The following is a 15,922-nucleotide window of genomic DNA, read 5'->3' as shown; positions in this document are numbered from 1 at the left end:
CGTCAAATATTTACAATACAAAGCATTCCATTCCACATGTCTGTTACCTCTTTACTGGCCCCAGCAGATTTTCAGATTAACCGGGAGTCACTACGATCCCATGTAATTGATTACGCAAATTGGTTTACAATGATTGTTAACAATGTGCAAGTTTAGCTACATCTTTTCACTGACACAACGAAATAGTCACAGACGAGCGCGCAGGAACAAAAGTCAAAAGTCACTGGGTGCGTCGGTTGAGACACGCGGGCAGTGGACGGTGCTTGTGACGTAGCATTACGCCCCAATCAGCTGACGAGACAGCAATACTGCACGTGTTTTACCACCGGACAGCGCCCGAGTGTACCGCATCGCAGAGCGATATAATCCGCAGACAAACACCAGTCTATTACACAAGCGGTTCCTGATTTCGGCGCTGATAAGAAAATGACAAAAGCAACAGTGAGCGGCAAATACTGCTGCCCCAGGCGGTGATTAAGATGATTTACGGGTTGACAACTCTGTATGGCCTCAGCGGTAATTTGCACAATAATGTTTGAACAGTTTCATCCGATGAAACCAAAGAGTGAATCATTTCCGGCGATTCTGCCGCTATTCATACTGAAACGATCGGGACAGCGCTTTAGTTTGGTAGCTTGCGGCACTTGACGTTACGCGACGAGGTGTGACAAATGAAGCTGACTAGGCTGTCGTTGTCCATGTTTTCTCCGCGATGGTAGGCCAATTATCGGGCGTTAATATACCTGCAATTACATTCGACCTGTGTTGAAAAGACCCACCGCCATTATGGCAGTGTTTGTAAGAGTCGAGTTTTATGAGGAGAAATTAACCTTTCATTTCAACTGAATTAGTTTTCTCTGTACATGTAATTAGATTGCGGATATGTAGTTCGCTTCTGAAATCGGCACGGTTGAATCTGTCATACATGTTAATGAGAGAGATAATAGCATTTTTCTCCTTTTTGGGGGTGGGGATGGGGGGGGGGGGGGACTGAGTAGTTAATAGTCTAAAACTCTATGCACCTAACATCTACATATTGCAGTACAAACAGCAAGAAGAGAATTTTCTTTAAGTTTCTATAAACAATTTTCTCCCACCCCCACCCCCCGCTAGCTACGGCCCTGATAGCTTGCTGTTTCCTGTTAAAAAAAACACAAACAAAAAAAACGCACGAAAAACACACGGAAAAAAACCCAAAAACGGAAATGCATCCGAATAGTCTGTAAGCCCACAACATTATACACATTTGGAGTGGATGTCGGATTTTCTGGAGAGGTATGCAGCGTTTAAAAAGGAACCGACAATATTCCAAAATACACTAAAGTGTATTACATACATACCGTGGCGGGATTTAACTCAGTTTGGTACCGGGTAGAGCACTTGTCTAAAATGTTTGGGTCGTAGGATCGGACCTATATTTTTTCTCTCGTCCCAACCCGTGTCCAATGGATGGTAAATCATAGCTTTTGCATCGTGTGTCCTCTGGGATACGGTATATATATAACGGATCCCTTGCTGGGGAAATGTTAGGCATTTCATCTGGAAACTACGTGTCAAAATTACCGAATGGCGACGGGACGTAGCCCAGTGGTAAAGCGCTTGGCTGATGCGCGGTCGATCTGGGTTCGATCCCCGTCTGTGGGCCCGTTGAGCTATTTCTCGTTCCAGCCAATTCACCACGACTGGTATATCAAAGGCCGTGGTATGTGCTATCCTGTCTGTGGGGTGGTGCATATAAAAAAAATCTCTTGATACTAATGGAAAAATGTTTTGACATCAAATAGCCCATGATGAATAAATCATTGTGATCTAGTGGTTTCGTTTAACAAAACAAACTAATTACCATATGTTTCACACCCAATAACCAGTGGTTAATTAATCAATGTACTCTAGTGATGTCAAACTTTAGTTTGATACATATGCAACATTTCCACACGCACACACACACACACACACACACACACACAAAGCACGCACGCGCGCGCCCATATGACAAAAATATCAGCGGCGGATCTAGGATTTTGTCACACAATTTTAAAAAGGGCAAGCATGAACTAATTTACTGAAGTCAAACGAGATTTGTATGGATTTCGGGGGTGTGGTCCCCGATAATGTTTGAAAGAAAGATGCATAGAGACGCGTTTTAATGGCAATTTAGTGTTTTATATTGTGGATAATAAATTTAAAAGTCATTAAAAAGGGCAATTCAAACGTGCTTTCTGTGAACACAAAAGAAAACTAAACCAGAACGAAAGAAAAAAACCCACGTATGAGAATAGGTATAAAAGCCACAATAAGCTTACTATTATACCTGTATTAACATGGTATCTGACAATGTTGAAATTAAGATGTGTTAAAAGGAGATTGGCTGAGATGATGAGTCACGGTGAGCACACCTTGACCTTTGACCTTACAACGGGAAGACATGGTCCTATCCAGTGAATCACTTCCATTCTCATGTGTGTCAAATGTTCACCTCTTTTACTATATATTTACATTTACATGTACTCTTTAGGATGCCCAACCACGATATTGTCAACCAGAACACCATATAAATGTGTACGCAAAGACGCAGTTAAAGTAACCCAAAACTATTCCGGTAATACAGAGTTACATAATAAAAACAATATTGTATTTCAATAATAGACTCATTATATTCTGTTTTGTTTTATGGTTTAAAACTTCCGAAAAATATGAGAGAGAGAGTAGCAAAACAAACCAACAAAAACCCAAAAACAAACACAAACAAAAAAACAACAAAAAACCCCAACGATTTCATTAATTTATATAGCTTTTCACCTCTCGTATTACATCATATTGCATATACATGTATTACTTTAAACACACAAACACACAAACAAAATCGAAAACAAAAAAGCCAAACAATAGCAAAAGCAAAAAAAAAAAAAAAAAAAAAAAAAAAAAAAATGTAAAACTAAAAATTAAAGCAAAACAAAACGCCAAAATATATAATTATATATATATATACATATAAAAAAAATATAGGCGAGTTAGTAACTACTCTTATTTGAACTGGCAGTGATAAGTTCAGGTTGTTAACTCTTGGAATACTTTATATCGAAATGATCGGCAAAGCTGCCGTACTTTTTTTGTATATAGCTTAGACAAGACTCAAAAATAGATCGCGTAAACCACGCCCCACGTACAGTAGCATTACATCTCTCTAACAACTACTACACCAACCATCAAACTCGTGAAATAACGATTACATATTAATTGCCAAACTGTGGTACATGATTAATTTTACTTGTATATAATTATTTTTGTTTTTAATTAATATTTTGGTAGCATAGTTGTAAGTTTAAAGTGTCCGAAATATATATTTGCTGAAAGGAAACAAATAGAAGTTACTGTACACCATTGTTAAAAGCATTTTACATTACTAATATTTTTTAAGTACTATCCCTAGATTTTAAGGAGTTAAAAAGCACATATGCATAATTATTATTTTTATTATTATATTATATATATTATATATATATATATATATATATATATATATATATATATATATATATATATATATATATAGACATACATACATATACATACATACATACATACATACATACATACATACATATATACATATATATATATATATATATACAGAAATTGAAACACAGACACATAGGGCCGTTTTCATTATTTATGTTTGTCCGTCCGTCCGTCAACCCATCAATCGATATATATATCTATTTATTTTAATATTGATTGATTGATTGATTGATTTATATAGTTATGTATTTATCTATGTATATATTTGTTTGTCTACGCCTAAAGGAAACCTGTCGAAACACATTAGGTAAGATAGGTCGGCTTCAAATTTGATTTTAATATATACATATATATATATATTAAAAATAAATAGTATTAAATTCGCCCTAGGAGCGGTATCTGGCTCAGTTAAAAGAGCATCAATTGAGCTGATGAATTATTAATCAATATGCTCTAGGCGGTATCTGGCTCAGTTAAAAGAGCATTAATTTGTTTGTGTTTTGTCGGTAGACCCATTCTCCTATTGTTTTTCCCTAGACAATATGTATATCACAGCTGGTATGTCAAAGGCCGTGGCATATGCTATTCTATACTTGGGAAAATGCATATAAAAGATGCCTCGCTGTTTATGGGGAAATGCAGAGGGTGTCCTACGTGTCTCAGTTACCGTGTGTTTAACCCTTTTTTCTACCTAGGGTCGGTTTCCCGAAAACACATGTTAGGTCTTACTGGTACATATATTTAGTTGTGCATTTATTTATTTCAGTCATTCAATTTCTGAAACACAATGTTAGTATTTCATATATATTTCGTGTTGCAGCCAAGACGTTGGCAGCGAACGACAAATTAGTAGGGATATTGGAGGTAATCGTGACAAACAGACGAATGGAATAATTAACAGTGTATCAAGTACCGATCGCTTAATTTTTCCACCTATCTCGCCAATTTATCCGCCTGGCCACCTGTGTTTGTAAACAGAACGTTGGGACATCGTAACGGTATGATCCATCGAGCGTTGAAAGGGGCCAGGGAGGCGTGAAGGTATTAAGTAGTTTTACAAGATTATTCCTTTGACGGGATAATAGTGGTCGGGTGACGTTTGTCGTCCGCGCGAGTCGTACTGGTGACCTGCAACCTCTCTCACCGTCTGTGTGCCATTACAGAGTATCAAAGGAAAACAAAGGATAAAAGAGTGTTTCTTACGGAGATAATAATACCCTCTAGTGAAAAGCAAACGAGGATTAAATGCCAGCTATCCTTTTACAAGGGTGTGTAATTTTTTTGCTACATAAAGACCAAGAAGTAAATTGTTGATTAAAACACGACTTGTTGAAACAGGGTAAACTAAAAAATATATACTGTTTATGGCAACGGGTATACAAATTTAGCTTTTGCATTCAATGAAACTCGGTTAGTTGGTGTAAAGTGATTTTTAAAGACAAGATAATGTAGCTGAACATTAAGGACACATCATTGAATTCCTTTTCTAGTGTAATCAAATGTAAATAATTAAGACCACCTGTTTTGAAAACCCATAACAACAATTGTCTTCACTTAATCGAGATTAGGGACATAACGTTTTCTGTCTTGTTAAGTTGACAGAGTGTTTCGTGTTGGCATTTGTCCAGAAACCAGACTTCAATTTACATACTGTCAAACATGTTTGTGATTGATACCAAATGGACTGAATAAATTAACCAATACCCTTTGGACAGAGATAAAATGCATTGATTGCGCATGGAACGTAGTTGAATTGTTCCTTTTAGTCAAGTGGTTACGATACAAGATGCATAACGAATTATTGATTGTATTCAATATTATAACAGGGAGAGGCAATTGTTTTTAGCATCAGTTGGGCTTTAATTCCCATAAAATAATAATACATTGTTTTGTTTCACATCCAATAGCCAATATATTTTCTTGTTATGTTAAACATTTATTCATCCGTCCGTTTCTTTCATTCGTTCATTTTTATTACATGCATAAACATTAAACAAGCACACAAGCGACTGTGTGAATTGTAATACATTTTTGTGTATTGTTTTCCGATTCAAACCTATTCTAGTATGATCAGTAGGCTTAACTGATAACCCCAAACCATTTTGGCATGTCTTTTTATTAATTTATCCATGTGAGTATTTTAATTACAATTTTATTTACAAAACTTCACTCTACCACCCACACTCTCGAAATCTGATGACTTTCAAAACTTCTCTCGGTGCTATACCGTCTGTTCAACGTGTGAGAGATCGAACGGCCAACTCCGTTCAGATCTGTCTCTTTAAAGTTGATTAAAACAAAAGCCCAACCCACCCACCCCCCAAAAAACCCCAAAAACAACAACAAAAATAAACAACAACAACCCCCCCCATCCCCCCCAAAAAACAACAAAAGAAAAAACAGGAAAAACAACAACACAACAACAACAACAAGCAACAATAAATAATTGAGCAGATCAATTTATTAATACGAGGCTATTGGCTATCGTGTACTTATCACACATACTAGTACAGTGCACCGCGTGTCAAACTGTTATATATGCTTATAAGCAATAGTATTGAGTGGCATTCATCATTTCGTTCCATATAAATATAAATTTAGGCCTTAAAACATTGTGTGTTTTTGGGACCCCCCTTCTTAGAAAAAGGGCCAACCCTAATGTATTATAATATTTTTTTAATTAAAAGATTAATATGTACATGTACGTGAAAAGAGTGATAAATGATAGTTTATTTGGCTTCGTAGGGGTGAAGGTATTACAAAAATAAAAGCCGACCTGTCACTCCTAATTGTTTCAGCACGTTCCTTGAAACACATTTAATAACTTATTAAAATTTTAAAATATTTTTAAAAGATATTTTTGTATCGCAGATAAACATATCTTGAAACGCAATGTGTAGGCCCGATTCACTGTATACTATTTATAACGGGTATTCCCCAAGCCACATAAACGATTACATACAGATTTTCGGAGAATTATACAACGATCAATAATCAATAATGGAGTTGTATTTCTTGATAGATGATTGTACAGCAGAGTGTGTGACGTATTGCTAGAACCGCCACGTCAGTGCGAACAGCCTATGCAAGACCAAAGGTGGCGCGATCATTTAGATTCCATACCTAATTGATTTTTTACCAGAAATTTTAGACATAATTATAATACGATTTACAATATATATTTTGTTAGTATTCCGCAGCTTTGTTTAGCACTAAATATCCGATATGCTGTTAGTGCAGGAGTGTCGATAAACATTAAATGATTCATTCGTTTATTACTGAAAAAAAAGATGTTGACCATCCCCCGTCTGTGAACATTATTATAGTCTGTTTATAATATGTGCATGTCTTTTATATGCCCATAAACTGCACGTTTTTTGGTAAATAAATAAATATAAATCCTGTTAATCGAAAAGAGTAGCTCATGGAGTGGCGGCAGCGGGTTTCCTCTCTATCGTTAGTTTTACAGTATCCAACGCCACATAACCGTAAATAAAATATATATTGAGTGCATCGTTAAATTAAATAAAAAAAATTTCTTTCTTTTTCTGTCTGTCTGTCTGTCTGTCTGTCTGTCTGTCTGTCTATCTTTATATCTATCTATCTATCTATCTATCTATCTATCTATCTATCTTTCTTTTTCTTTATTTCGTTAATATGCAATTTGAATTTGGTCTACATAATGAGAGAACAAACCCTCTCTTTTGTCTTAGAATTAAAATAAAATTAATTCTTATAAAAATTCCTGGAGTGACAATCCGAAACTGTATTTCTATTATTATGACCTGCCATTATATATATAACAAGTGTAAGATTTAGTACCTTTTACAACCTGGTCGATTACAAGTATACCCGGTGTCAGTATATTACCTGTACCCAAAGTTTAGCAGAGAGACGCCTTGTGCAAACAATTATCTATGTATGTGGTGGAATCCGTCTATGGGACACGTCAGACACACGTGAGAAATAAATGTAGAGAGTACTACATGAATGGCCGTTAAATACCATTTATCTTACAACGAGTTGGTTTAAAACGTATCTAACGAGTGAAAGCCAATTGGATACGTTTAAAAAAAAAAGAAAAAAAGGAAGTTACCTAACGGACATGAATGTAATAATTGTATTCTCTAAAACAGGTGGTGTCGTGATTAAGCCCTCGGACATAAGGCTGGTAGGTACTGGGTTCACAGCCCGGTACCGGCTCCCACCCAGAGCGAGTTTTAACGACACAATGGATAGGTGTAAGACCACTACACCCTCTTCTCTCACTAACCACTAATAACTAACAACTAACCCATTGTCCTGGACAAACAGCCCAGATAGCTGAGGTGTGTGCCAAGGACAGCGTGCTTGAACCTTAATTGGATATAAGCACGAGCAATATGTTACAAAAAATTAAACGTCTTTTCCAACTAAAAGGTATTTTACGTCGCTTACAGCTGTCAGTTTCAGGTTAAATTACATAGCAGAGAGCAATAAATTTCGATCATGCTAATTTCATTAGATGGTATGGCTATGACGACCAGGTATTTTGGTGTAGCATATCGTATGTCTCTAAATCTACAACAAATATATTATGTGTGATATTGTTATATGATATCATAAATAACACATGGTGTTCTCACCAACTGGTGTGTAAGAAAATGTATATAATTAATAACCTGTTCTTTTAACATTTATGACTGCATTGCCTTCGTAAGAAAAATGATTGACAAAATATGTAACGCAATACCTCGAAACCCTCCATATGTTATTTCTCTATGATATCTTAACATTAAAAAAACAATTTCTTCATATAATGCATACCGGTGCATTTTGTTGTTGTTGATATTTTCTTATAGGAGATTTCACAACAAACATTTTCAAATATGTTTAATCGTTATGCACCTCGAGATCGTACCTTTAATGTACCGGTATGTATTCCGAAAGTAAACCAGTGGGCGTATACTGTGGTTGTGTTGTCAAGTTGTAAGCAATGACATTCAAAAATTGTTGCTAACCGTTCTTGAAGAATGATATGCGAATAGATTGAGGAACTTTCTATCTACGTGCTAACACGTGTACACGTTGACCTACCTTTCGGACAAATAGGGTATCAGCTTTACAGGAAACAAGGTTGTATTTTGCACATTATTAAAATAGAAGTGGGAAAACCCGTTATAAAAACGTTATTTGAGTATTGCCTTTATTGCAGTGTGACGTGTAATACCCATACTTTGTTATGCCAGATCATAGGTGACTATTTTCCCAGTTTTGACAAATCGGGAAATTGTCTTAAGTCAGTAGGGTGAAAATCCAGCTGACAATTCTGAAAATATGTTTTGAAGCACCACACAACAGCAACAAAACGAATCACTGGTTATGTCCTGTACTGTATATCTTAATCGTAACTGCCAAAGGCACCTGTAGACCAAACTAATTATGAAGGGAAGTGAATCGATGTACGAAAAATGGCGGGACGTAGCCCAATGCTTTAAAGCCCACTGATGTGCGGTTGGTCTGGAATCGATCCTAGCTGATTGGACTATTTCACGTTCTAGCCAGTGCACCACGACTGGAATATCAAACTCCGTGGTATGTGCTATCCTGTCTGAAATGATGCATATCAAAAGAGCCCTTGCTACTAATGGAAACAAATATAGCAGGTTTTCTCTCCAAGACAATATGTCCACCCAAATGACACAAAACCCCGACCCTACAAAGAAATATTTTTTCGACCCCAATATTTATTTTTTTGCTGATTTTTAAAATTACGAATATGTAGGTGAAAAAACCCCCAGCCTACCCATCTAAATTTTCCCGTAGCTTTCCCGGAAACATTTTTTTTAAAGTTTCAACAAACTAATATTGCACGGAACTATTGCATCATTGTGTTTTCCAAAAAACAACTAACTAAATAAATAAGACCAATGTGGTCAGCCAGTACTGAACAGCTGTTGGTAATTGATGGCCAATTCCTAAATTATCAGACAACACAATATTTACATACAATTTTATTATGCATGATTCATGTGTAACTGTATACACGTGTACATAACAAAACATAATTTATTCCATATAATACATATTGAGATCTTGGGAAAACAAAACGTAACTTAAAGTTTTAATAACATATAATAAACATACACCCAATATCAAACGAGCTGGGACCTATGATGAAGTCGGAAAGCTTGTATCCAGGGTAAGAAAAGCCACTCCGACGTCGAGACTAGCATTAAAAACATGAATTTGGAAGACAATCACTTCAAATAGATTTCACGAAGAAAAAGACATATAATTTTATTACTTTTATTTCGTATTTTTTTAATACGCACGAAGACTGCCATCGAAGTATGCAGGAATTACATCCTCTCCCCATATTTTTATTACAGAATTTAGTTATTTTATTTTTACGCGAGGACCATACACCTTTGAGCCGAACATGCCAGTGTTCAATACTTTAGTATAATTATATACAAATATACACAATAAAATAGGATTAAAACTTAACACAGTATTAGTCTAAAAACATTTTCCAACAATATAATAATTATAACTTCAATCCTTGAATGAACATTATTAATCCCCCAGCAAAAAAACGCCCACCCTAAAACACACTTCAAACAAAAACACAAAAACAGAAACAACCAAACCACCCCCCCCCCCCCCCCCAAAAAAAAGAAAAGGAATCGTATATATTTTAAATATATTTTAAAATTTGTTTCAAATAAATATGCCAGAAAAGAAACTATTTGACTAATTCAGTGTCAAAGGTTTTTAAAATCTGCAGTCCACAGAAAAAACCTTTATTCATAATCATATTATTAATAATTTGATACGAATACAATTTCATCGCAGTCAGAAAAATATATACGGTACATAAAACATTTTCAACTTAACGAACATACTCTCTGTCAGTGTATAAATATATATGGAATAGTTAGCATTCGCTCTGACACAAAGCATATTTGAAATTGAGCTTCCCCACTTCACATAAATCACAGTACTGAGTATATTATTATTTTATATATATATATACATGTGTACAAGCGTTTATATCTGTGTCCATTTCTATAACAGTCAACTGATATGCGTGGAATGATTGTCTGGTTATGATTTGCATAGTTCTGCTTTGCGTTGTATTCCTTCCGATTCCAGCAATGATTCATTCATTCGCTTTGGACCTCGGGAGACTTGGCATCTCTTTGATCTTTCAGTACAAAGTACTATACGGTGATATCTCTCGTCTTAGAGTTAAATCGTTCACGGCTCTGCTATAACATGATCAAAATGATTCTGGTCGCAACTGTTGGAAGTATGCAGACCTTCCAAAGGCTGGACACCGTTTTCTCCACGGTATTTGTCCCGGGAGAATTGGTAGATGCTGGACTCTTCAGAAGACAGCAGTAGATTGTGGCGGTACAGTATCTCTGGACTCGGACTACATCGAGGCTGGATGGCTTCCAGTTGCTTGTCCACCACTAGTTGCTGCGGATACTGCTTCTCGCTTAGATGTTCGTCATACAGGGTTTGGTTCTGAAGAGATGGGTCGCATAACGACTGGCTCAAACAGTCCTCAAACGGATCCTCAGGCAAATCTTTCTTCTCCAGATCAAGGACCTCGGTGACGATGTCCGAGATGTCCTGTTGCTCGGACCACGTGCTGGACGTGGACAGAACCTGCTGTCGGAAACTCTGAGTCGCCCAGCCGTCCTCGCCGTCATGCTCGCTACTGAACGTATTTAAAAATGATGACTCATTTAGAGTACAAAAGGCATCCATCACCGGTGTGTTAGTGACGTCATAGTATGATGTACTGACGTCATACTGGGACGTTGCGTCGTACGGACTCTGCGTGTTGGCGTCACCAGTCAGTGTATGGAAGCACGGTGAGACGTCGTTCGTTATGTCAGACTTCATGTGGCGACAAGTCCCGGAGACCATGTGTGCGTCAAGAATAGCCTGCAGCTCCTGTACCTCTTTCGTGAGACTGCTGACTTCCTGCGTTAGTTCGTCGTGTTTCTCGAAAATCATGTCGTAGTTCTGAAAGTATCAACAATATTAACATATAGTAAGTCACCTTAAATCATGTAAAAACAATACAAACAAACAACAAATTATTCAACGTGAGAAACGTAATGTGAGATAAGTCAGATATCTTGGTGTGAGATAAAGTGAGAAGTACCTCATGAGATAGTTAAAAGTGGACCTTAATCGTAAGACACTCGATGTGAGATAAAGTGAGATGTACCTTGCGATATTGTGACACTTGATGTGAGATAAAGTGAGACACTCGATATGAGATCATCTGAGACACTGAATGTGAGATGTACCTCGTGAGATAATGAAAGTGACAATGGATGTGAGATAAATTTGGATGTACCTCGTGAGGTAGTAACACTCGATGTGAAACACAAGATGTGAGATAAATTGAGACACTTAAATGAGATAAAATGAGACATCTCGTTGTGATACAAGTATGTTTTTTTTGTTTAACGACACCACTAGAGCACACTCATTTTATTAATCATTGGCTATTGGATTTCAAATATTTGGTAATTTTCACATATAGTCTTAGAGAGAAAACCCGCTACATGTTTTCATTAGTAGCAAGGGATCTTTTGTATGCACCACCCCACAGACAGGATAGCACATGCCACATCCTTTGATATACCAGTCGTGGTGCACTGACTGGAACGAGAAATAGCCCAATGGGCCCACGAACGGGGCCTGATCCCAAACCGACCGCGCATCAAGCGAGCGCTTTACCACTGGGCTACGTCTCGTCCCCGGTGTCATATAAAGTGAGACACTCGATGTGAGATAAAGTGAGATGTACCTCGACTGTTCCCTTCTGCATGCGTTTCTTCTTCAGTCTGCACCGTTGGGCTGCTCGTCTGTTCTGCTCACGTCGTTTTCTCTTTTTCTCGTGTTCCGCCTCTGTCAGCTGTAACGAAGTAATGGAATAATAAACATCGGATAGGATAGGATAGGATAGGATAACATATTAACGTGCCTATATCCAATTAATGTTCAAGTACATCTAGCCCGGCCACAATCTCTGACTTTGCCAGTGACTGGGTCCGGGACAGAAAGGGGAGGGGGTGGGGGGGGGGGGGGTGGGGGGGGGTAGCATGTGAAATAGGAAGAATTTTGTACTTTAAACGAGAAGTACACACGAAAAGAGATCATTGATCGTATTCAGTTATCAGTGATTATGTTGTGCTGTATTTTTCTCTTTTGTTTTATATATTATTTGGGTCATATAAACATTAAACATTAAAAAATAATAATAATAAATAAAATAAATAAAAGTTATGTTGTTTGTATACTAATATAATTTTTTTAACGTAAAGTTTGTTTTATTTAACGACGCCACTAGAGCACATTGATTTTTTTTTATCTTATTGGACGTCAAACATATGGTCATTCTGACACTGGTTTTTTTTTTAGAGGAAACCCGTTGTCGCCACATAGGCTACTCTTTTACGACAGGCAGCAAGGGATATTTTATTTGCGCTTCCCACAGGCAGCATAGCATAAACCATGGCCTTTGGTGAACCAGTTATGGATCATTGGTCGGTGCAAGTGGTTTACACCTACCCATTGAGCCTTACGGAGCACTCACTTAAGGTTTGGAGTCGGTATCTGGATTAAAAACCCCATGCCTCGACTGGGATCCGAACCCAGTACATACCAGCCTGTAATCCGATGATGGCCTAATCACGACGCCACCGAGGCCGGTACGACACATCCCAACAACCGAAAGTTACAACATGCAGCAATATTCATACTGCGTAATATGGGCTCGAACTGGGGTATGTCGTAGTCAAAAGCAGACCGTGATATATAAATTACGTCCACTTTTGGATATAATAAATCACTACCTGGAATGCAATACCAGGTCACTGACGGAATTCGGGAATTAAGAAACAAGGTTTTAGGACTGCGTTCTCTCTCAAGTACTATTAATACACACAGCAATGTAAAGTCTATGTGAGTGTACACGTCAGTCGGGTTAGTGATCGAACTATACACCCGACAAAGGACACCTATAAACACACACGAAGATATATAGCGATTCCATGAACTACAAACATAGGTCCGGAATTTCCAAAATCGATACCCAAAGTTGCTATAAATAAATGGGGATTTCCATGAAACCGGGTGCAACGGAGAAAATATGTCATAAAGAACGCATTAGTAACATGACACTTTCGTTTATACTAACAATTTTTATCTTATTATATTTGTTTAAAATGTATTTTAGATCTTAGAGAAATATATATTTGTACACAGGTGCTGTCGGCGATGAAAAATCAATGTAGACAAGTGTTAACGGAAAGGCGGTTATAACCAGCCAGCACGAATAGATATACAAACCCGCCAAACAAACAATCTGAGAAACTCAACAACTATCAAACTCACAGTGCTGGCTGTTCCCATGGCCATAAATATATATTTTAACTTTTTTGAAGAAACACACACACACGCACATACGCACACACACTCGCGCGTACACACACACACAGTGTAAAATAGTGTGTGTGGTGTGTGTGGGAGAGAGAGAGAGAGAGAGAGAGAGAGAGAGAGAGAGAGAGAGAGAGAGAGAGAGAGAGAGAGAGATCATAAACAATAACAATAAAGAAAAAACAAACAAAAGTTTACAAAAAATAACCCACTAAAACCTAAAACAAAAAAAAACAAAAAATCGAATGTTCTCTCCTCATCTAATCATTTTGGAGTAAACATTATTAAAAGTTAGTTAAAAGATATACCTCATATTTTGTATCGGTGTTGTTGAAATCAACTACAATGTCTTCCTTGCCAAGGGCGTGTATCTTGGACATGATTCGGAGGCGGAGTTCTTCTTTAATGACAGGCAGCATCATGTTGGACTCCCTGCTCTGCTGGGCAGCCAGTAACAACCGCGGGTCAGTTACCTCGGGTAGAGACTCCAGCTTCAGCCCAGGGACTATCACAGCCCCGTCCCTGGACACCTCACGATTATTTGTATATTCTCCAGACATCACGCTGCAAGTTACAAATACATAAACTATCTACATTGACGGATCCAGAAAATCCATTTGGGGGTGGGGGTGGGGGGGGGTGGGGGGGGGGGACAATGACATGAGGCGGAATGCCAAGGGAACTTTGGGGGAGGTTTGGAGAGGGATCGTAAAAAAATATATATAATTAAATTATAACTCACAAAATTTAAGAGGCCCCCCCCCCCCCGCAGATCCGCCTCTGATCTATATGGAGTTTGTAGATCATAGATCACGATCATGTAGGTGGACCATTATTGAATATTACGTAACAATACATTGAAAATGTTATATAATATATTTTACGCCTTATAGTTATAATCAAAGTTATCTAGATATCAATAACAAATGAGAGAGAGAGAGAGAGAGAGAGAGAGAGAGAGAGAGAGAGAGAGAGAGAGAGAGAGAGAGAATTGTTTTAACACCAGTAGAACACATTGATTTATTAATCATCGACTATTAGATATCAAACATTTGGTAACCTGCTACATTTTTCCATTAGTAGAAAGAGATCTTTTATATTCACCATCTAACATACAGGATGGAACATACCACGACCTTTGATATACCAGTCCTGGTGCACTGGCTGGAACGAGAAATAGTCCAATAAGCCCACCGATCGGGAACGTTCCTAGACCGACCGCGCATAAAGCGAGCGCGCTGCCACTGAGCTACGTACCGCACCTAACCGAGACAGGCATTTAGAACGTGTTGGAGAGAAGTTCATATTACAGTCGATTAACCCCATCAAATATGCTCCCATGTCCATTACACTTTTAGCTTAACCTCGTGTACCACATTTGACCGCTAGTTTTGGTTGGAGATAAAACAATAAGTTCCTAAGTTTTTTTTTGTATTTTTTTTTTGTATTATAAGTAAGCCATCTCGTAACACAATATCGACATTTCAATTATAAAAGAAATGTAATAAATTATGACAGAAATTCTAAGAACGATAAAAAAACCCAGAAAGACAGAACTAACTCCACATTACCACAGACTGATTCACCTTTGCACCACACGAAATAGTTCTATCTCGAAACTAGTTCTTTTATTTTCTAGTAAATAATAATATACTTTATTGACATATCGAACAAAATACTTTCTATTAAGTTAGAAACATCTTTAATAACGTATGATCCTGTCTTCAACTTACCTGTGCAGTTGGCCACAAGCTGTCACACAAACGTATTTCTCTCCGTTATGAAAAAACAACCGTTTATGTCGCCAGTCACACGCTGAATGCGTCGATTTCACGCTAATGTTGTCAGTAGTAAGAAAATCCGAAGTGGGACACGGGGCAGTGATAACGAGGCAGCCCTTCCAATCCAATTAAATGACGAATCAGCTCTACCACGTGCCGGTATTGACAAATGA

General features: G+C 37.5%; 1 protein-coding gene across 1 annotated transcript; it reads right to left on the bottom strand.

The window, feature by feature from the left end:
• Positions 1–9,505: 9,505 nt before the first annotated feature.
• Positions 9,506–15,834, bottom strand: LOC121371624. The gene is made up of 4 exons (XM_041497650.1): positions 15,702–15,834; positions 14,277–14,532; positions 12,338–12,445; positions 9,506–11,541 (listed from the first exon to the last, which is right to left on the bottom strand). Exons 2-4 carry the CDS (start codon positions 14,526–14,528, stop codon positions 10,762–10,764), a joined length of 1,140 nt encoding a protein of 379 aa, XP_041353584.1. The 5' UTR covers positions 14,529–14,532; positions 15,702–15,834; the 3' UTR covers positions 9,506–10,761.
• Positions 15,835–15,922: the final 88 nt, after the last annotated feature.

The sequence above is a fragment of the Gigantopelta aegis genome, chromosome 4 (assembly GCF_016097555.1).
Source record: "Gigantopelta aegis isolate Gae_Host chromosome 4, Gae_host_genome, whole genome shotgun sequence".
In the NCBI taxonomy this organism is placed as follows: domain Eukaryota; kingdom Metazoa; phylum Mollusca; class Gastropoda; order Neomphalida; family Peltospiridae; genus Gigantopelta; species Gigantopelta aegis.
This window is presented reverse-complemented; position numbering and strand designations above follow the sequence as displayed.